Source organism: Mus pahari, chromosome 1, assembly GCF_900095145.1.
Source record: "Mus pahari chromosome 1, PAHARI_EIJ_v1.1, whole genome shotgun sequence".
Classification (NCBI taxonomy): Eukaryota; Metazoa; Chordata; class Mammalia; order Rodentia; family Muridae; genus Mus; species Mus pahari.
In genome coordinates, this window is record NC_034590.1 from 106,348,932 (window position 1) to 106,371,047 (window position 22,116).

A 22,116-nucleotide genomic window follows, 5' to 3' on the forward strand; every position below is an offset into this window, starting at 1 on the left:
CCCCCCCCCCGGCACATCAAGTCTCTGCAGGGTTAGAGGCATCCAGACAAGACAGCTAGACGTGCTGGAGGCCTCTGTCCCCATCGTTTTTGAAGGTGATAGGCTAAGCAGAGAGAGTTGACCTAAGACATCCAGGAGTTAGGTCTGAGGTTACCTAAAGCAAGTCTGCTATTTTACCATTATAAATGTGATTTTCCAGCTATGTGTAGTGGCACACATCTTGGCAGGCAGAGGCAGGTGAATCTCGGTGAGTTCAAGGCCAGCCTCCTCTACACAGTGAGTTCCAGGACAGCCATGGCTACAGAAATATTCTGTCTTTTAAAAAGAAAAAAATTGACTTTTTTTTCCTTCCACTTTCCTTGTGCTTGGTACAGAGATGCGTCTATATGTGAATAACAAAGTAGAAGATAGAGAGTGCTTAGCCCATGATCATGACTCTATAGTCCGTCCCACTGTGTCATGGGGCTGCTTGACACATACAAATTGACTTCTGTTGACTGACAGCTCACAACTCCCTTGGGAGGTTCCTGGTCTGGTGGGCACTGTAGGTGGACCTCCCCTTGTTGTGGTCCTTCTGGGCTTTCACACTTGGCCAGCTAATCTCATTCTCTCACAGCCTCAATTTTAGGGTCGGGTGACATGATACTTGGATTGCTCTCTTGTGGGGTTCCCCATGACTCTTGCTGAGGTCAACATGAGAGTTGGGGATCACTGCTGTTTCTGCTGCTTCCTTCCCAGTCCCTGGCTGGCTGGGAGGCCTCACAGGGCCTCTCTGTTCCCCACTTGCTTTGGCAGGCCCTGAGGTCTGTTCCTTTACTTGTCCTCCCTGTCACACCAGTAGGGCACCTACTTCCTGTCCCCTGGCTGCTGGCAGGCCTGGGGACTCTGAGAATCACATGGAAGCACTTAGGGAAAGGTGCAGTGTAGCAGCAAAGACAGTTCTGGAAGGGCTGGTGAAGTCAGGCAGAGAAGGAAGGGAGCTGCTGCCCGTGGGTCTCTGGCTTTCAGTACCTTGGTGGGAACTGGCCTCTGGCGCCAGCTGCTTAATTCAGAACATTGTTATTTAAACGCCCTTCATGTTAAAGGGAGATGAAAAGAATTCACTTCATTTTTCAGAGGTCTCCAAATAGCCGTGGAAAATCGATTCTTTTTCTGCCACCAATTAATGTCAGCCCCTCTTGTGGCTTTGGTGGATGCCACAGTGATGATGTCGGGAATGTAGGTACAGGAGCCACACTCTGGGTTCTGCTGCCAAGTGGAGAGTCATAAGCCCAACTGGGTCCTGGAACTGGCCACAGGGATACCCCGGGTAGGTGACTCAACCTAGATACTGTGCCTAGGACTGACATCCTTGGAGAACTGCAGGGTGGAGTACATATAGGTTTCCTGTGGCCTCTGCTGTCAGCGAACATTCAAACAAGTGGGCTGTTCGGGGCTGGAGAAGTGGCTCAGTGGCTAGAAGCACTTGCAGCTCTTCCAGTAGACTCTAGTTCTAATTCTAGCATCCACCCTAGTGGCTCACAAGCACCTGTTGTTCTAGCTCAAGGGGATCTCACATCCTCTTTTGGCTTCTATGAGCACCGCACTCATGTGCACATACCCAGACATAGACACGCTTATAAAACATTGGGCAGTTGGAGCCACTATGGCTTAAGATCTGACCATCAGGATTGTACACCTCTGGGTATCTCCAGTTTTGCATCCAGTTATTTGGACCCCATGTGTTTTGGTTTGATGGGGACATTGATTGCAAAAGCTGAATGCCCTTGCATCCAGAGAGCAGCCTCCAAGAAGGCAAGCCTGAGTTCTTGTGTCCAGGACAGCTTGTTTCATCAGCCATCATCCTGGGCTTGGAGTCAGGGCCCTGAGAGTTTGGTATTTCCCCTGCAGTCTGTGAGCTGTTCCAAACGTGGAATTTGAAGAAATAGGATATGGACAGAGGAGCCTTTGTAAACTGTGACAAGTGGCCCGAGGCTGAGATCTCCTAGCGGCTCATACCCTGAGGCCCTGGGGGAGACCCCTTTTAAATCCCTGCCTGTGTATGTAGGAAGTGAGGTGCTATGCAGGAAAGCTTTGGGGTGTGATGCTAAGGCTTCAGTGTTATTTGGGAAGCATTGGTCCATGCCAGGCTGAAGGGGAGAGCAGAAGGAAGCAATGGATGGTTCTAGAAGTTTGTGGATGACACAGAAAATCACAGGGCACAGAAGCAGGAGAGCACAGGACATCCCAGGCACATGGAGCAGCACAGATGGAGACCTAGCGGAGGTCAGACAGCCTGTAGACTGGGGATGCTGCAGTGTGGTATGTGGGCCTTGGAGGGATCAGCAGACCTCTTGTTTGGGGGACAGAGGATACGTTTGGTTGGTCTTGGAGGCCACCCTGTCTCTGTCACAGCTTGTCAGCAAAAGAAAAGCAGCTGTAGATTGTAATGAGTCAAGGAGGTTGTCACTGTTCCGACAGTTTACACATGCGTGCACAGGCATGACACTCATGGAAGTAATTAGCAGTTGACTTGTTCTGCATATGGTCCCAGGTGAGGACTGTGTCACTCACTAAAGTGGTGCCCAGATCAAATGGGACTGTGTCACCCACTCTAAGTGGTGCCTGGATGGATGAAATGAGGATAAGGAGCTAGAGATACCAGGATCCAGGATTTGAGAAGCTCAGGTGCATGCGGGGATGACCTGGGAGGGAATTCTAAGAGATGGTTGGGTCCTAATACATTCTGTGATAACCCATGCAAGGGAGCTTCTTCTGGAAGGGGGATGTCTAGGCGAGGTAGTTAGAGGTCGTTGAAGACCAAAGCAGCAGAGACAGCCATCCTGTTGGAAGCCTGTGGCCACAGGTGCCGTGCTTGTCCGTGGTGTGGGGCCCCTGGAGGGATTCTGGGAGTCACTGGTGGATAGGAGGGGAATGAGTGTCCTCTTTCCTGGAGTCAGAAGTCTAAAGAAGTACAGGCCCACCCGCTGTGCATCTTTGCTTCTAGCTCTTAGGCATTTGCAGTTTCCATTGAAATCAACTTTACAGACTCTCCATTTCCATCCTTCTGCTGACTTGGGTGCTCTGTGTCCCCACTGGGCCAGTCTCACCCTTCATTTTCTGTGATGCATCTCTTACAAGCTCCCATGCCTTTAAACGAAATCTGTCATGAAGATGAAACTAGACCTGACACAGGCTCTACAAGTGGTCCGCCCCCTCCTGCTACATCTCAGCCCCATACTTCACTTTTAAATGTACTTTATTTAAAATATGGAACGGTTTGTCTGTCATCTTATTCTAACAAAGCTTGCTGAGGTCTAGGTAGTTTAAAAAGATTTTGTACTTGCTCAGCCTCCTCTTACTAGGCTTTAGTTAAGGACAGCAGGGGGAAAATGGAGGCATTGTAATTTTAGGGGGCAAAAGAGAAGGGGGCACTGGTGAGTGAGCCAGGTTACTGTGGAAAGTGGCTGTATTGTAAAAGTACCTTAAGACTAAATCCCAGTAGGAGGGGAAGCTTTGGTATACATTCTGTGTGCTAAGTAACCGTTGCTTCTAGTGTGCTTTATAAATGACCAACCGCTTCCAAACACACTTTCTTACTCGACTTAAAAATTGCTTCTCTCTAGGAACTTGGCAGAATGGCTGAGACCTGCAAAATGAAATACACAGTGTTGGACAGCCCTTTGGGGAAGATGGAGCTGTCTGGCTGTGAGCGAGGCCTGCATGGGATACGGTTTCTCAGCGGGAAGACCCCAAACACTGAGTAAGTGTGAACAGTAAGCATGGGCACCACACATGTGGTGTGCAGTGAAGGCAGGAGTCAGAGGAGCCTGGGTCCTCTCCCCTGGCCGTGAGGCAGTGCAGAGCCTGGTGCCACCAACCACAAACATTAGCCTCTCAGAAAAGGCCTGTGAGTTGAGGTGTTCTTGGCAGCTCATGTATTACCCAGTAATCTAGAATAGCTCATAACCCCTGGGGACATGACTCTGATGGGAGCTTCCGGACATCTGATTCATGTGCTCTTTTGCTGAGGTGTTCAATCCCATGAGCACCAAGCATTTGCTTTTTTTTATGTGTATGTGTGTGCCTGTGTGTAAGTGTGTCTCTGTGGGTACGTGTGTCTGTGTGTGCCCGTGGAAGCCAGAGGGCAGCCTCCGGTACGTTCCACCTTGGTTTTTGAGACAGGGTCTCTCATTGGCTTGGAGCTGCCCGTTAGGCTGGGTTAGCCAGCCCACTTAGACAAGCCTCAGGGATTCACCTGGCTTTACCTTCTCATCACAGGGATTATAGGCAGTGCCACAGTGCCAGCTTTTCACAGGATTCGTGTATCTGAACCTAGATCCTCATGCTTATAAGGCATGCGTGTTGGTGACTGAGCCATCATCTACCCCCCCCCCCGAACATTGTGATTCTTGAACACAATAAATGCAGGGACAGACAACTCTGAATCATGTGACTTACCTCTGAGGTTTGAGGTTTAAAATCATCTGGCAGGGTCTGTCAGCTGGTTATCCCACTGCTAGTCTAGCTTGCTCTCTCTGTTAAGCCTCTTTGCTGCTTCTCGGAGTGATCCCAGCTGAGGTGTGGGAAGATCTCTACAGGGTGACTTCAGATCACAGTGTCTGGAGGATACCTGTTCTTTATGTGGTCCTAACTGTATGTTTCTACTTGTAAAAACAAAACAAACAAAAATAAACAAAACAAACTGGAAGCCCTCCTGAGCGTCTCGTTCTAAAATGTCGTGCTGAACTTCCTCTGTTCGCTGATTGTGAGTGGTAAGTATTAAAATGGCAGTTCTTGTTATTTCTGAGAAAAGTAGGGAAAGGGAAGAAAGAATGAATGATAGAAAGAATGAAAGAAGAAAGAAAATAAAAAGCGCGAACTCCTGGGCTGGGTGTTTGTCTTAACTGGCTAATAAACACAATGCCAAGAACATTAGATAAAGAAAATACATAAGAAACATAAAAATTGATTTTAATGGACCCCTGTCAGAGACAGCCATAATGAGCATTGTTTGGTAATAAATTCCAGCACGGCCCTCCCCGGCCAGCTTCTCCTGTAGAGCTGTGTGCTGCAATCAATATCGTCTTTAAGACTTCAAGACTGAAAAATAAGCAAACCTTTGAACTGCGGGAACAGGCTCCTCTCAGTTTCTGTGAGAACCGGCTGGCCGCCGTGCTCAGAAAATCACAGGCACCAAATAATTTGTAGGGAAAATGTCACTTTGTCTCTTAGCATGTTCAGTAGCCCAATAAATCATAGAAATTATGTGTTGGCTTCTTTTGCTTTTGGAGAAACAGTAAAGGCTCTCCTTACTGTAAATTTGGGGAAGAAAATGTAAAAAGCAGGCATTCTGAGATACATTTAGGGGCTGGAGAGATGGCTCAGTGGTTAAAATCATATACTGCTCTTGCTGAGGACTGGGGTTCTCTTCCTCCATGTCAGCTGACGTACAACTGCCTGTAAGTCCAGCTTGAGGGGTCCCAGTGCCTCTGACATCCAAGGGCACCACACACACACACACACACACACACACACACACACACGCATACGCACACACGCACACGCACACGCGCGCGCGCACACACACACACAGTTTATTTTCTTAAATCTTGAAAATGGTATATTTGTCTAAGTATGTCTGATGGATTGTGTGGACTGAACAAAGAGGCCGAGTGAAGTTAGGATTAGCTTTGACTGTGAAAATAGACCCCCTGTCGTGGAGATGCAGCTGGCGTCCTTCAGGGAGGGGCACTTGTATGTGGGGAGCAGAGGCCAGGTGGCCCATGTTGGGGAATTCCATCTCCTCCTAATAATCTTCTCAGTTCCCCACTGAGGCCCTGCCTGAGGCTACAGGCCAGGCCACTACCTCAGGGGAGAAGTGGCAGGATTGCCCCTCTCTTCAGAGGGGTGCCTGCTGCTTTCTCTTCTCCAGGCCCAGGACTTGGGAAAGGCTATCTGTGGGATAACCCAACTCTAGGGATCCCTGCAAGGAGCAGTGGGAAGTTGGAGTTTAAGGGTGTGATGGTGACCTTGCTTGTTAGTTTGGTGGGATTTAGAGTCTCCGTGGAAACAAATCTCTGGGCATGTCAGTGAGGTATTGTCTAGACTGGCTTAACTGAGGTGGGAAGGCCCGACCTGAATGTGGGCGGAGTGATTCACTGGCTGGGGTCCTGGACTGAGTACACTGGAGTAAGGCCGCTAAGCACCTGCATTTACCCGCCTCTGCTCCCTCCCTGGCGGAGGAGGCAGTGTGAACAGGGCAAGCCCCTGCTGCCAGCCACACCTTCTCTGCCCGGATGGTCTGTACGCCTGAACTGTGGCTCAGAATGAGCTCCATATGTCTAAGCCAGGACAGTAACTGACAGGGAGGCAGTCGGCAGCCTGTGCATTGGTAGAGCTGATCAGATGAGGCGTCTCCGACCCAGGTGACTCAGGATCAGCCATTTCTATTTTGTCAGCTTAAAAAGCTGCAGTTTTAAAAAATCCACAGTGACATTTAGCTTTCAGACGAAAGGTTCAGTAAGTGTTGGCAAAAGCATCCTGCCATACAGAGAGCATCCCAGACAAGATCTAGAACTCTCTGGAAGGTTCATGCTCAAGCCTTGCAAAGACCTCTGTCTTCATTTTCCTTAAGTGAATTCCAAGGCAAGGAATTACTGGATTCAAGGGCATATAAACATTTAAGGTTACAAGAATCCCCCCACCCTGAGTTGGTTCTGTCAGTTTTCAAAGTTTGGCTGTTCAGGTGAGGAGGAAGCATCATCTTACTGTGGTCTGAAGTTTGTACAAGTTCTTCACCAGGCACGTGAGCTGTTTCTGTGTTTGGCTTTTCCCCCTCAGTGTAGCTTTGAATTCACAGGCACACTTCTGCCTCAGCCTTCTTCTGAGTACTGACATGACAGGTATGTGCCACCATGCTTGGCTTAAACTGACCCCTGCCCCAGTTGCTTATATTTTGTGTTTTCTAAATTTCTTTAGATGAGAAGTTTATAATTTTGAAAAAGTCATCTGATCAGTTTTTCCCTTTACATGTAACATTCTTTTTGTCTTTAGTAAATAAATATGTAGCTATTTGTGGTAGTGCACACCTTTAATCCCAACTACTCAAGAGGCAGAGGAAGGTGAATCTTTTGAGTTCAAGGCCAGCAAGGGCTACACAGGAGACCTTGCCTCAGAACACAACAACAAAACAAAAACAAAAGCCCCTCAAATAGTCCACAAAAGCCCACCATACAGACCTACTATGAAAACCTGAAGCATTCGTTGACATTTCCCCCAAGTCTTTTGCTGTGCCGTCCTTTGGAAGCATGGTCTTTCCTTCACTTAGATACGAGTCCTGGGAAGGTGGCCATGGGGGAGGTACAGTTGATGTTCTCGAACGCGTACTTAGTTTTCTATAGCTGTCCAGTTCTTCCCATTCCGTTCACCTCTGCACTGTCTGTGCTTGGCTCATGGCAGTGCCCTTCTAGGGCTGCCCCTGCCCCACTGGCCTTTGTTCTCAACCCTGGAGTTGGTGGCCAGCCTGAGATGTGTGTCTCTAGCCGCTCTCTTTGAGCAGTTGGGGCCTCTATTTCAGTTTTGCTGTTGTTGAGAAAGGGTCTCATGTAGCCCTGAGGGCATGGAACTTGGGGTGACGTTGAACTTCCAATCTTCCTCTAAATTCTGTGATTCGAGGAGAGCACAATCACCCCACTGGTTTATATGGAGCTGGGGGTCGAGCCTGGGGTGTTGTGCATGCTAGACACACACCCCACCAACCTGGCTACATTTCTACCTGCCTTCTAGATCTTTATTTTTTTATTATGTTTTTATTAATCAAACTTTTATATAAACATATTATATACAATGTATTTTTATCCTCCTGCCCCTCTGAGGCCTCCTCCACCCCTCTCCAATCACCCCAGGCCTCTTAATTTTGCACATTACCTTGCCAGTTGAAGCATGTTTTCGCACAGGTTTTTGTTGGGATCTGATTGAGAGCTGTCCGTTTCCATTCTTGGCTGCTCAACAGCTTCTTGTTATTGACGGTGTCGATTTGTGGCGTGATTTATCTCTGCATCTGTTTGGGTTCTCTTTCATTCTCCTCAGCAGGGTTTTGTAGTTTCCAGCATGGAGACCTCATGTGTCTTTGATAAAATTGATTTTTAGGCACTTTGTTCTTGATAGTATTCTAAATCAGCTTAAAACTTTTGTTAACTTTTAAATTATTGCTGCTGGTTGTAGCCATTGATTTTTTTAATGTTGATCTTACGTTGTACAAACTTCTGTGAATTCATGCACAGGACCCACCCCAACCCTTCCCTGTGATTTTATTTCTACTCTTTGTTACCCATGGCCATCTTGAATCCAGGGATCAGAAATGTTCATTGGAAAGTTCCAGAAAGGAGCTGTCATGACTTATAAGTCCTTGCCATTCTGTCTAGTGTGATGCATCTTTGGATATGTGCTGGGACATCCTATCAGCCTGGGATATGTCCCTATCCACCCAGTGTATCAATTCTGTGAACGCTGCCTCCCTTCTAGACACTCAGCAGTTGCATGAGTTATTAGATTAACTTGGTATTCTTACTGTGCTGTGTTCAAGCAGCTCCCTTTACTTCATAATGGCCCAAAGCACAAGAATCTGGAGATGTAGATATGCCCAGACAGACTACAAAGTTCTTCCTTTAAGAGTTCTTCCCTCCAGCATCACAAGAGTAGAGAGACACAGTGATACGGCTCACAGCACAGTTACTGTGATTGTCTGCTTTTGTATGCTCCAGCCCTTACTGTGCCAGATCTAGAAACTAGTATATATATATATATATATATATATATATATATATATATATATATATAGGCAGTCTTACTTTGTTTGATTCTACCCACCTTTTCAGGTAGCCTGGGTTTAGGAATGAATGCATCCTTGTGAATAAGGGGCAGGCAGGCTGGCCAATGGGGGAGGGAGTTGACCATCCCTCATTGCATCCATTATGAACCCATACAAGCTATTTTTCTCCCGTTATTCTTTATGCAGAACATTTAAACATCTGCTCATGTAGCATCTGCTAGGTATCATAGGTGTGTATAGCCTGTGGGTGGATGTAAATGGCCTCTACTCGGAGGCTACCATTTTCTCTGAAGGATTCAGCATCTCTGGGAGTTGGTGTGCCTGTAGCGCCGGAGCCAGCCCAGTCTGGAGGAAGGGGAAGAACAATTATATTTGTCCTGGGTGTTATTTGGAGTTCCTTAGGCTTCCTGTATGAATTCACTGTCTGCATAGAGACAGCATGCTTCTCCCTGTGTGATGTTCATGCTGTGTGTTTGTGCTTTTGATACCCACCAGTAAGACATTCATTAAATAACTCACCATACTCGTAGATAGCCTCCCTTTGTCCCTAGTAATGGGACACCTCAGTGTTTCTCCCTTTGTCAGTCTTCATTCTGATATTGTTTCTCAGACTACAACCACGTGGGAGTCCTCAAACATTTTTCTCTGTGTGCTAACATAGCCATGCCGTTTTTTTCTCCTTCATGCTATACACATGTGGTAGAGTTTGTTGATTCTAGAATGCTAAGCCCATTTTCAAATGCTAGTCTGTACCAGTGTGTTCATTTAAGTACACAGATATCTCTGTGGGCTTTGGAATTGGAGTGCTTCTAACAACATGCACAAGTATGGAAGTGCACCTCTGTTTTGTGAAAAAGCAGGGTGTAGGGTGATCTTGGGTCTCCCCTGGATGCAACTAGCTTGTGTGCTGTTTGGTGCTTAGAGTTCATTGTATAATAACAGTGTGTACAGCCCTCACTCACCACCAGGGAACTTCTGCAGCCCCCTCTTTGGCTGACCAGAAGCTGGGGTATCTTGATTTAGGGTATTTGCTGTCACCCTCTTGTGTGATTTGGGAGTCTCCACAGGCATTTCTAATTTTTTTTCCAAGGGCCTTAAGCTTATTTGATGGGTGACTCACAGGCTTAGTACAGATGCCTTGTGCAAGGGGATTCTCCTTGCTTCTGTGCTAGCCTGACCTACACACACACACACACACACACACACACACACACACACACACACACACACACCAGGCATGGTATCTGTTTAAGACTCTACACCATGATGTGATTGCTGGATTGCTCTGGGTCGTACCTATCACTGCCCCTTTTCTCCCATTAACATTTGGATGAAGCACATTGGCTGAGAAGTGGCTTTATGTAGCAGTTTTATTTAATGCCCTCCTACCCACATCTTCCAGCTGTCAGTCATTATCCCCTGGGGCGTAGCTTGGTCTGGTCTTTGCAAGAGCCTGACTGATGTCCTCTATGCTGTCCTATGGCTGTGGAGCCCTGACCTCCTCAGTCTGCCCTCAGTGCTTAGGATGTAGCCAGAGGGTTATGGGGTCTATTTATTTTCCTTATGTGATCTTGAGCCATGCTTAGCATCCCATAAAGTTGATCACAGTGTTTGATTACTTGAAACAGTGACTGTGCTGTGAGTCACACTTAGAGTACACAAACAGCATCAAGGAGACGTTGGCTCTCAGGCACCGGGACAAACCAAGTATGGCTCATCTTTAATATATTATGCCCCCTTCATTTTTTTCTTTCAATGTAAACCTTGTAATAACAGTAAAGAAATGTAGGCTCACTAACCTCATATAACATCTTTTGTATCTTGAATGTGTAAACTGCTTAAAGTCCATTTTCTACTTTGCAGAACTTGACTGCCTCTTCTGGCAGTGCTGGCAGCGATTCATTTATGATGTTTGCAGACATGCTGTAGCATTTTTCTGGCCAGCTCTAATGTGGAGCCTGTTGGGGGAGGATCATAGAGCATCCAGCTGGTCCTTCAGGTCCAACCTTACAAGCAAGCTTGCCATTTGCCCTCGGAGTGGTACACGGTGAACTGGAGCCAGCAGATACCAGCTTTGTTTGGCAGACCACAGTTGATGCCAGATCTTTTGTAGTTGGTCCCTAGTCCTCAGATAGAGCTGTGTGGTCATAGAAGGGCAGAGTATGTAAGTTGTGAAGTTGTGTGGCTTCTGATCTAGAAAATGGTGTTGATGCCTCTTGACTTTGCTTCCTGCCCACTTTGTGCTAACTTGATGTTAGACAGAGGGCAGAGACAGGTTTTATTGGGACCCCAAGTCCTTATGTTCTGGATCCAGATCAGCAAAAAGCAAAGCCTTAAAGCTTTGCCTCTGGACTTTGTGACTCCTGGAAGGCAGGGCTGGAAAACGTGCATGCCTGTGTTGGTGAGTCAGGAGCAGACCCATTACTTTATTCTGCAGAGATCATCCTGGCGAGAGAAAAGGATGGTTGAATGACAGCTTTTTTTTTTTTTTTTAAATATGCATCTAAAATATGAACTGTCTGTCAGCCCACGATATTTTTTGAGTTTCCAACCCTTGGAGTAATGTATAGATTTTAGAGTAACAGAGCTAAACTGGCTAGCTTCAAGCAGGGATGGGTAGATGTTCCCCCTCTAAGGCATATTGGGATAAAAATCCTTAAATCCATTACTCTTAACCATAAGCTTCTTTGAGAGGTGTCTTACAACACTGGTGTTTGTGCCTGTGTGAAGGGGAAGTCGGCAGGAAGATGTACCTGTCCCCATCATCTACACAGTGAGCCCTGCATAGGCTGGGCAGTCTATACAGGTTGAGGAATCAAAGTGGGCCACGTGCCCTCAGTGGAGGGAAAGTCCATGCCACCAGCTGTCCAGGGTCTGTGTGTCACAGGTTGTAGCAGCAGGACTTGTATACACCCAAAGTTACCAGATAGTACTTCCTGACCAAGGACTGTGCCTCTCGGGATTCCATTCCAAAGTAACTTTTACCCCAGGAGAAGACCCCAGGGTTGTAGGGAGGCTCTTGGGGTTTGTAGCTCAAACCTAGAATCCTGTCAAGAGTTTGTGTCTATGTCATAGCCATTCCTGGTGGAATTAGCTGTGACAGTGCTCTGCCTTGATGCGCTGGGGCCCTTTGGAGTTGGTCCCTGGTCCTTGCTGCCTGTGGTGTAGACAGACTAGAGCTGATAGTGTGGCCATGCTGGCCCAAGTGTGCAGTCCTTTGTAGTGGATGCTCACATGCCAGGGCCCTGTAGCTGCCTGCCTTCACCACGCTGCTCACTTTATTCTCTTGCGTCCCTCATCCTGTCGCATTTCTAGTATCTCAGGAGGGGTGGCTTTGAGAAATCCAGCTGGCAGGTGTGTGAGTTATCTTTCTTATCTTTATGACCAGAAGGCTGACAGGAAGCCATCTAAGGAAAAGGGGGATTGTGATGGCAGAAGTAGCGGCCTGCTGTGGCAGTGGCAATAAGAGGCTGCCTGCTCACCTCTGGGTGGACCTGAGGCAGAGTGTGGGATATTGTCAGTCAGCTGGCTTCTTCCCTTTTCTCCTTTGTTTATTCTGGGCCCCCAGCTTATGGGATGCTGCTGCCCACATTTCGGAGGGGCTCTTTCCTCCTAACTTTAACCTCTCTGGAAAAATCCTCACAGACACACCCAAGGGTGTGTCTCCTAGGTGATTCTAAACCTAGTCAAGTTAACCTTGAAGACTGGGTCACACAGGCTTGCTTGAATTGTTCTGTAAATGGATTCATTCAAGCCTCTCAGAGAGCAGCTTAAGTGGCTACTGGAACCCCCAGGCCATTTTTATTTCCCCTGCAGTTTGCAGGTGAGGGAGGTCAGTCCACATCCACCCTGGAGCTAGGTAGCACAGATTGCCCTTGCTTGGTGTCACCTGCCCCATCCAGAAGAATCCATCTGTTGGGGTTGCAGCCCTGCATCCTTTAGTCACTCCGGAGGAGAGGAAGTAGAAGTGTTGGGGAGAGGCAAGTGACAAGGTCTCAGGAGGAGTTCTAAGGAAGGCACAGATATACCCTCTACTCATCCCCACTGCCACTCACAGAGTGCCTTTTCTCCCAAGTGAGGTTCTGCCTGAGCCCCTGACCCTTAGACTTTGGGACCCTGGGGTAGACCTGAGGCAAGTGTTGTGTAGCCACCTGGCTGTAAAGGAAAAAGTTTCCCAGTGAAAGGATTTCAGGCCCAGGAGGGAGGGAGCGGGCTCACTCACCTTCGCTGGTTGTAGCTGTAAAGCCACAGCCTGTTGGGGAAGCTTTGTCAGCTCCTGCAGTTCTGTGAGCAGGGGAGATGGCCATGTCTGTGCTCTGTGGTCGCCCTCCACCAGCCCAGAAGGCTCCTTCTGACATCACTTGTGAAGCACTGCTGTGTGCTGTACAAGACCCACATCCCTTTCTTAGTCTGGACTCCAGAATCCTCTCTTGTTCCTAGTGTCTCTTCAGTGTTCCCTGATGTTTCAGAGGTCTGTGCTTCAACTGTGTTTTCAGGATGTTAATATCATTGACACTCTACACTCAAAGCATACTTTGTTTGCTAAATCATTTCCTTTAACACCAGAGCGGTAATTAGATGGGCTATGTGTTTCTGGTATGTAGGATAGTTCCTACACACCATTATCTCAGAATTTTAATTGAGCTGAAGGTTAAATGGATTTAAAATTTCGAATTAAATTGAAGCTTTGTCTTATGTTAGATTTGTCTGGAATTTTTATTTCCAGTCACCTATCAAGTAGTAGAAGTGGATCTTCTTGACCTAAGAACGTTGAATACCTTTAGGTTTCACTGAGGACTTCCCCATTTACCCTCTCATTCTCAGAACATGGGGATCTTGCACATGTCACAAGCTATGTGACAGGCCCTAGGGGGATGCCACAGCAAGGATTGTATAGCACTGGTCTGCAGGGAGCCCGACCCTGCTCAGGGATAGGCACTGGGAACTGCTCTATGGGTGTCCTGAGAGTGGAGTGTTGAGTTTGTCCAAGTGGGGACCATTCTGGGCCAGGTCCAAGACTCTGGCAATAGGAATGGGCACTGCTGCTAAGTTGAGACATTATGCCACAACCTCTGATGGATGGGGTAAGGGTGGCATGGCAGAGGGAGAGTATTTAGAGGTGGGCCTGACTGGGCAGTTGAGCAGTGGTGCTTTCTGTAAATACTGAGGCAGAAGCAAGCACGGAACACCAGAGAAGCCACCATGACATGGAGGGTTGTTTTATTTACTTTCCTTTTGAGATCATAATATAATTTACATTTCTCCCTTCCCTTCTTTTCCTTCCAAACCCTTTCATTTTCCTCTCTTGCTATCTTTCAAATTCATGGTTTTTTTTCTCATAAATTGTTGTAACGTGTATGTGTATATCCATATATACACGTATATTCCTAGGTGTAAGCTGTTCAGTCTGTATAAACTTACCTGCTGTCTGCTGACCGGTTGGTATCAGATAACCAATTGGTGTGCTCTTCCCTGGGGAAGACTCTTTCTCCCACGTGGAGAATTCCTCTGTTGTCTGTGTAGGGCTGAGGCCTCCTGGGCTTCGCCCATTTACTTTAGCATGTCTATTGTTGCTGGCCTTGTTCAGCTCATATTAGGTGGTCATGTTGGTGGGAATTAGGGGTGTAGTTTCTGACATGCCTAGGACATACTGTCTTACAGAAAGAAAAAAAAAACTTCCTTGAGTAGAGAGTCATTGTAACTTGGACTGGCCACCAAGAATCCCCAGAGAGGACTGAAGGAAAACACTCAGAGGCAGAGAACAGGGATGGGGAGTCTGCAGGCCAGTGGAAGAAGCAGCAGATGGGTCTCAGCGAGACAGCTTCGGAGCATCCACACCCTCTTAGCTTTGCAGTATGTTCATCCAGGTTTTCCTCAATTGTAAAAAAAGACTTCTCTGGCCTTGGCCTCCTTGGAGCCTAGCATGCCCTGCCTCGTTACTGTTGCCGCACTGGATTTGGCTGGGCACCGTCTGCTCTCTGCATCTCTGAGGTAGAAGTCATTTGGTTCCAGCCCTGAGGTGTCACACCTGTGGCAGCAGGAACTGAGTTCTCTACACACCAGTGTCTGACAGGCTGAGGCTGGGGAGACAGTGTTCTAGGAAGAACACTAGAAGTCTGTCCAGCTCTCCTCCTCTGAGGAACTTTGGTTTCCTCCTGGCTTGGCCACGCTTCCCAAATAGATGTAAAGTCAGAGTCCAAAACCACCAAGAGAAGTGTCCACTTCTGCTCTACAGCTCTCTCAGTCTCTTCCGTGCTCTCTAGCTTCTAACTGCCTTGTCTCTTACCAGATCCTCAAGTCTGGCTCAATGTCTCCAAGAACCTCATCCACCTCGCCCTAAACAGTCTCGAGACCATCTCTTCTCCCCACAAACACGTATGTGCACACAGCTGTGTGATGAGGAAAGAATGTGGCTTCCATGCTATGCTGCCAGAGTTCACCAGCAGCTTCAGAGCAGCTGTGAAAGAGCACTGGGCCACCCTAAGACAATTTTAATCTCAGTGTTTGCCAGCAGAGTGCTGGCTTGTTTTGATATGGAGTTGTAGTCCCAGTCTCTCTCTCTCGGTTTCTCTCTTAGTATGATGTCTTTCCATGCCTAGGGTGTCTTAGATCTCAGGATCCTCGTATCTCAGCCTCCCGAGGACCAGGGTTATAAGCATACAACCCTGTAATCCTGACTGGGGTCATAGTTTTCTTCAGAGATGGCTGCTAGTAGAGTCACTGTCATCTCCAAGTTGCTTTCCTTGTGCCTTTTTCTTTTTTTTTTTTTTCCTTCTTGGGATGTTGCCCTTCCTTTCGTTTGTAGTATGGGCCAAGGCTGTATGACAAAGCTGTAGAAAATGCTGTCTCTTGGCAGCTCCCTTCCCTAGGCACCCTGGGGCATATTTTCAACCTCAGACTGGGCAGCATCTAACCCAGTAGGGTGACCACATCTTTTCACAGCCACCTTCAGAATGTCCTGAATGATGATGGAGCTGAGGTCACAGCGTCAGGAAGTGACACTTTCCTTCCTGCTGTGGAAGCAGATGTGGTGCCACAGTGCCTTCCTCACTGTGTGCACATTGATCCAGAGGCTCCTGACAGGGAGTTCTCTCACGGTAGAATGTGACCATTCTAGTCGCAGTGTCTCGCCTGGGTACTGAGACAAGCTAAAAAGAGAGTATACACTCCTGTAGAAGGGTGTCATTATGAGGAGAGAAACTTTTAAGACAGCCTATTACAATAGGAAGCTAGAGATTTGGGGAATGCTGATTATTCGTTTCTCAGCTAGAAAAGCACTGCGTGTTCAGTATGCAGGAGGGTGTATCTGTACCTATAGTACCGCACTCTGGACTTTTCCATCTTGCCTCTCATTCCCTTTGCTAAAAGTGCACACTTCTCCTCGAAAAAGAAGTTGTTTATCCTTCTGAATTATTACATACCCCAAAGGTAACCTCCCCCAGATGCTGCCTTCTCTTTTCTGAATTCATCTGCAAAACTACGGAGTTTCTGGTCCATACTTCATCCAGTTTGCTGGCTCTCCTAGGAAGAGTTATTGTGTATCCAAGCACAGATTTTATTAAAAAGAACTGGGCCACTTATTTCCTTCAAAGTTTTCTGGTGTGTTTAAATCTTCCCTAGGTAAACAAAACTTTTATTGGAAATAATATTTTGAGATGTGACACCTTTTGCCCAGGCAGTGGTGCTGAGTGTGCTGGGCCAGGCTCTGTGGCCATGGCTGGCAAAGGGTGGGTTTGTCCCATGGGGAAGAGTCCTGTCCCAAACCTTTGAGGAGGGTGCTTCATGCACACAGAAGTACAGCAGAGGCCACAGTGGGAATCTCGGGTGCAGTGGTACAGCTTCAGGCTCATAAGGGTGCAGGCGTGCACCACTTATACCTGGAATGAGCACCTCTGGGAATCAAACACAGAGCCTCAGACATCCTAGGCAAGTACTCTGTCAACTGAGCTACATTCCCCAGCCTCAGCAGTATTTCCGGACTCTCAGCTGCTGACCTGCATAGTCTGTTCTTGACTCTAGGAACCATGGTCCCTACCGACTCAGGAGTCAGTGGTGGGTGCTCATGTGAACATAGGAAACAGCTGTGAAGAGAGCAGACTTGAGGGATTTCCAGCCTGCTATGATGTGATGGGACTACCAGCTAACATGGTGTCTGTTTATGTTGTGTCTGGTTCTCTGGGATATTCGTTCCTGTGAATGTTTGAACCTTTAGACACTCAGCCATGAGGAACTTGCCAACTCATGTCACCGTCTGTACCTGCGTCAGCTGAACCATTTGCTTGTCTGTGTGGCCTGCCCAGAATGGCCAGCATAATGTTGGTGTACAACCTGTGTTCTAGGACTTCTGGACATCAGTGCATGGTGAGGGCTGGTCAGGCCACTTCCCTCATCTACTGTCTCTTTGGACATCTCCTAAGGACCACCAAGTAGATACTAGAATCTAGAGAAGAGAAGTGGAAGGCACTATGGTCCTTCCCTGTAAGTATTTCATGTTTTCTTTATTCACATATGTAACCTTTTAGCCTTGTTTCTGGCTTTTTCGTTAACGCATGTAAAAATATTAAAAGGCCCTGTATATTACATTCAAAACTATGTCAGCTACCCTGCTTTTTTCTATTTATTAAAACTTTTCAAGCAGTAAAAACATTTTACTTGTTAATGAGGGGAATGGGAGAGTTAATGACACAGAGCCCCGATCCTCCACGATGCCTCTTCCTAACCATGCGCGGCAGCTCTCCCACCCCATGTCGTTTAATTTCTTCGACGGGGTTCAGTAGACACATGCAAACAGATTTCAGATCATCCCTCAGTTTAATAGCATCTGATATTTGGGTCAAAGACTCTCTCTTTGGAGAGTGGCATAGTATCTAGAGCTAAATGTATTAATGTTAGTGATACTAGGTTAAGCTGAGTGGAGAGAGATGAATGTTTTTATCATCAGACTGTCTTTGCTTGTGGTAGGGCAGGAGCTGGTAAAGGAGACCACTGGGAACTGCATCCTTTTGCCTGTGAAGTGATGTATATCCTGGGAGGTGATGGGGTCCCCAGCACCTGGTGAACAGTAGCCACCCAGGGCATGGAAGCCCAAGGACCCATTAGCATATGGTTCTCTTGCTGAAGCTCAAGGAAGGAAGAAATTAAAATCACCTCCTCTGTGGCTGGCTGCTCCTGGATTTTGAGGTCGTTGAACGTGGGGCCTCTTCTTCCTGCTTCCCAAGGCAGCCGTTGGAAGACCCAGTGTTGTGCTCCAGAGAGCCGAAAGGATTGAGTCACTGCAGAGTCAGGAACTGATGGAAAGTATTCTTCATGAGAGGTGGCACAATTATGAACATGGAGCCAGGGAGTTTCACAGGAGCTGCCAGCCAGCAGTGTCATCCCAGTGGGGAGTCTCCAAAGTCACATGAGTTACACCTTGGGACAAAGGGAGCCATATGGACTTCTGAACAGTGGATCCCCCACCCTATCCCAGAGCCTCTGCACCCACTGACTTGGGAATGACAGGCAGCTGTGAAAATTGTAGCTTCCTTGAAGCTCTGCAGTGCATATTCAGAGCCCAGGTGATTCCTGCCATGACCATGAAGGTATTACAGACTCCATCCTGGCTTAACTTCTACCTCCACCTGTAGATAAAGTGACAAAGTGGAGTTTCACTGTCTTAGCATCTACTCTCTTGGTTCCAGTGTGAGCGCTTGAGTTGAAGTTCTAATCCTCCGGATTATAATGTATCTGTGGAGGTGGCATAGGGTCCATGCGTGTCCCTGTAAAGGGAGATGAGAGTGGGACACAGACGCATTGTCTCACAGAGCCCTCACCCTTGCTAAGGTGGCCCTAGTGCATGGTTGAAGCACATAATAACTGTGTGATTGTGGAGTTTAGGATTGTCTTTTCCTCGTTGCCATGGAGATAGGCCGGGGATGAGGTTGTTCAGCCATCCTGATCAGGTCTGTTTCTGGACCTACCACTGTTGTCTGAACAGAATGGGTTCCTTGGGCACCTCAGGACATAGATTATTTGAACATACTTAAAATGGAGTTTTAAGTAAGAAAATGAAGTTGAAAACACCTGTCTTTCAAGTACACACAATTCTATGAGAGTAGGAGCTGATGTTGGTGAGACCTGTCTCTTATGGACATTTCCAAGCCTCCGTGGACCAGTGGGGTGGCCTTCCCAGATCTGATAGACTGGCTTTAGAGAGGTCTAGAGGTTGCATGGTGTTGGAGGGAGGCAGGACTCTTACAGACTGCTGAACAAGTGTGTAACTGTGACTTCCTGGTGTTTTGCAAAGCATGGTGTTCTGTAGTCTCTGCTATCTCTATCCATACATCCTTTTTACTCTGTGGTCCCTAAGGTGTAGAGACACCCCATACCTCTTCATTTTCCAAATACCCAATATATACAAATATATTGCTTTCCTCTCCCTTCGGAAAGCCTGCTGCGTGAGTCTGCCCCTGGGAGCGGTTGCGGAGTGCCATGTAGGATGAACATCCTGGATCTTGGCTGGTCTCCAGGGTGTTCTGTCACGAGGTCTGCTTGAGAAAACTGGTGAGCCTTTTCCTTGGGCATCTTCGTACCTTTTCTTAAGGGCTCAGCCCATCTGGCATCTCTATGTCAGTCTCAGTCTAGGACTTGGGGTTGAATTTTGATATCTTTGGTGTCTTAAACATCGTACTCAGAGGCTTGTGTGTGTTGCATACTAGAAATTAGTTTGCTTCCAGCACTCTTAGAATCTTGTGCACTAGATGTACATGTAACTCATGAGTTTAGTAAATGTTAATTAGCTAATTGGTGCTGCATTCTGATTATGCAGAAGCCTCTGAATCTTTCCATGGCTCCAAGCTTCCCCTGGCTAAGATGGGGCACCTGGTCCCATCTCACCCCCATCATGATGATGACCACTGATGTCTACCAGGTTTTGAAAATCATTGTAGAGATTGGGTTTTGTTTTGCCTCTTAAGATGAAGTGGGAAACCATCATAACTTCTCCCTATTTCCTTGGCAGGGTATAGTCTCCCCTCCCCCCAGTATTTGAAAACTCCCTCTCTAAACATTTTCAGGAGTGAATTGTTAGATTAGGAGAAGGGAGTGCCTAGGTTTGTTTTCAACCTTGTAGAAGAACAGAATGGACTTGTAGATTTACAGTGATGCATATTCTAAAATAACGGTGTGAGAATGTGAGCTCTTATAAGGTGCTGGAAGCTCTCTCTTACCATGTGCCTTTCTCCTTCTGGCAAGCTTCCAGGCATATTCCAGCAAGCAGGAGCATCAGGACCTAGCACAGGCCTGGAGAATGTCTGGTTGTAGGAGGGGTGTTTCTAGAAATTGGGCTTCAGAGTCCGTTTAAAATGGAAAACTTAGCCATTTTTGATAAACGGCCAAATATAAACGATAACACCTTGGTTAATAGGCTGTGATGAAGTTGAAGGTGGGCTTTTCTGGGAAATCCTTATTGAAATACTACCTATTTGAGTGAATCTGATAGACCCTGAGCCCAAAGCTCACAGGGAATATTATGGAATGCAAATGGGCAGATTGGTGTGTGTTTTCTTCCTGAGTTGTCGCTCTCTCCACAGAAGTGAAGAATATCGATGTTTTATGGCCTTCCTCCGGGTTGTCTGCCTATTACTAGATATGCAGTCTGGCCCCAGCCTTGAGGGCGCTTGCTTGCTCCTCACCTTCGTGATGCGTAGCCCATCGTCTGGTGCAGCAGTACCGTTTCTCCAGAGTCAGCTAATTTCCCGTTTTTTTTCCCCTCCTCAGTGCTTCCATCTGGAGATTGGAAATCCCATTTCAGCTCTTCGGTGGCTACTGTGACAATCTTCTGTGACTTTTCTTATTGCTACCCCGTGCCATGCCCAAGAGATGCACCGATACCGCTTGCTCTTTGGGGTCTGCTCTCAGGATCCTACTTCCTATCCTTTTGTGAAAGTATAGTCAGCTTAGAGCCTTGCTCAAAGTGTGTCGGATTGGTTCTGCATGTTTTCTTTTCTTTCAACCTTCTCTCATTTTCCATTTTCCATTTCTGTCTCGGATGCCCTTGGTTGGGTCTCAGCCAGATGCTAGGTCTTCCTGTTGTCGTATGGTGCCTGGTTGCATCTCACTCACATCGTGATGATAGCAGACAGTGTTCAGTTTGGAAGGTCAGATTCTGGTGAGCAGTGCTGGGCCTCTGAAGGCATTTGCATGAGAGTCAGGTACTACTCCAGACCTCTGAGAATCTTTGCATCTATCAGGGTTAGATATTATTGTTAGGATGAGCCACACTAGGAACACTGGGCATCTTAGGCTAGACAGCATTGCCATCTTTGCTTTTTCTTTATTAATATGGTCACCTAAATCCTGTATCATCTTAGTGGAATGACTTCATGGATAATCTAAGTGATTAAAATAACAGGATGTGTTGTGTGTTGACTCAGACCATAGGGTGACCTATATATTGTGTATCTAGTATTTATTCAGAATGGCTTCTTTCAAATATCTAATAAGAATGGATAGTTGAATGCACAGTAGCCTTCTTGCCTTACCCCTTGATCCCATAAGATCTTGGAAGCTGAAACTAGTTTGGGCCCTTTAGGGATTCATAGAAATTAGGTATGTCTGCACATGAAAAGGACTGGTATGGTGGAAAAAAAATTGAGTCCTTAAGTAATTTGCGATTCCCAGTGATAATTAGAGAACTCTGCCCTAGCTCTTTCTTCCCAACCACTTTTTTTCCTGGTGTTTTTAGGGCGAATCTTGAGTATTAGCAGCTGATCTCTTTTCCTTGCTGTGTGATCCCACTGTAAGGTAAGTGGTCTTGGCATCTCGTGTTGCCTTGATGGGTTATTAAATTGTCACTCCTCAGAGATGAATGCGGGCCACAGAGTGTGTTGTCTCATATATCATTCAAGTCGTCAGGACTATTCTAGAAAGATGAGGAAGGGTACATTTTTTTCAAATTTATGATTGGAATTAGGAATTTTATTAAGTCCTCAAAAAGAAGGGGGAAAAAAACCCTACAAACTTTAAAAGATCTTTCTTAAAATGTACATCTTTGTTCTCCAGAATGGTGTGCACACGGCCCTAATCTGTCTTTGGGAAGGACTGTGCCTTCGCTCATGGGCATGCCCTCCTATACACTGATGCGGGGCTGATCATTGGGCAGTCTGCAAGGAAGGTTGATCTGTTCAAGATTTACTGTACATCATCCTGGCCGTCATTCCCATAAGTATTAATTTTAACTCCACTAATAAGAAACTGAAGAAAAGTGGAATTATGGGTTCAGTAGTATCCTGTGAAAGGTCAGTTGTTAAAAAGGCAGAGCCTGA

General features: G+C 46.9%; 1 protein-coding gene across 4 annotated transcripts in view; it reads left to right on the forward strand.

Moving 5' to 3' along the window:
* The window catches only part of Mgmt (O-6-methylguanine-DNA methyltransferase), a 239,404-nt gene that overhangs the window by 53,245 nt on the left and 164,043 nt on the right, over positions 1-22,116 (forward strand). For all 4 annotated transcript variants that reach the window (XM_021212958.2, XM_029536643.1, XM_029536649.1 and 1 more), the window contains exon 2: positions 3,606-3,742. In XM_021212958.2, the coding sequence (XP_021068617.1) occupies positions 3,618-3,742 (125 nt within the window). In that variant the 5' untranslated portion in view covers positions 3,606-3,617. The remainder of the gene's footprint in view (positions 1-3,605; positions 3,743-22,116) is intronic.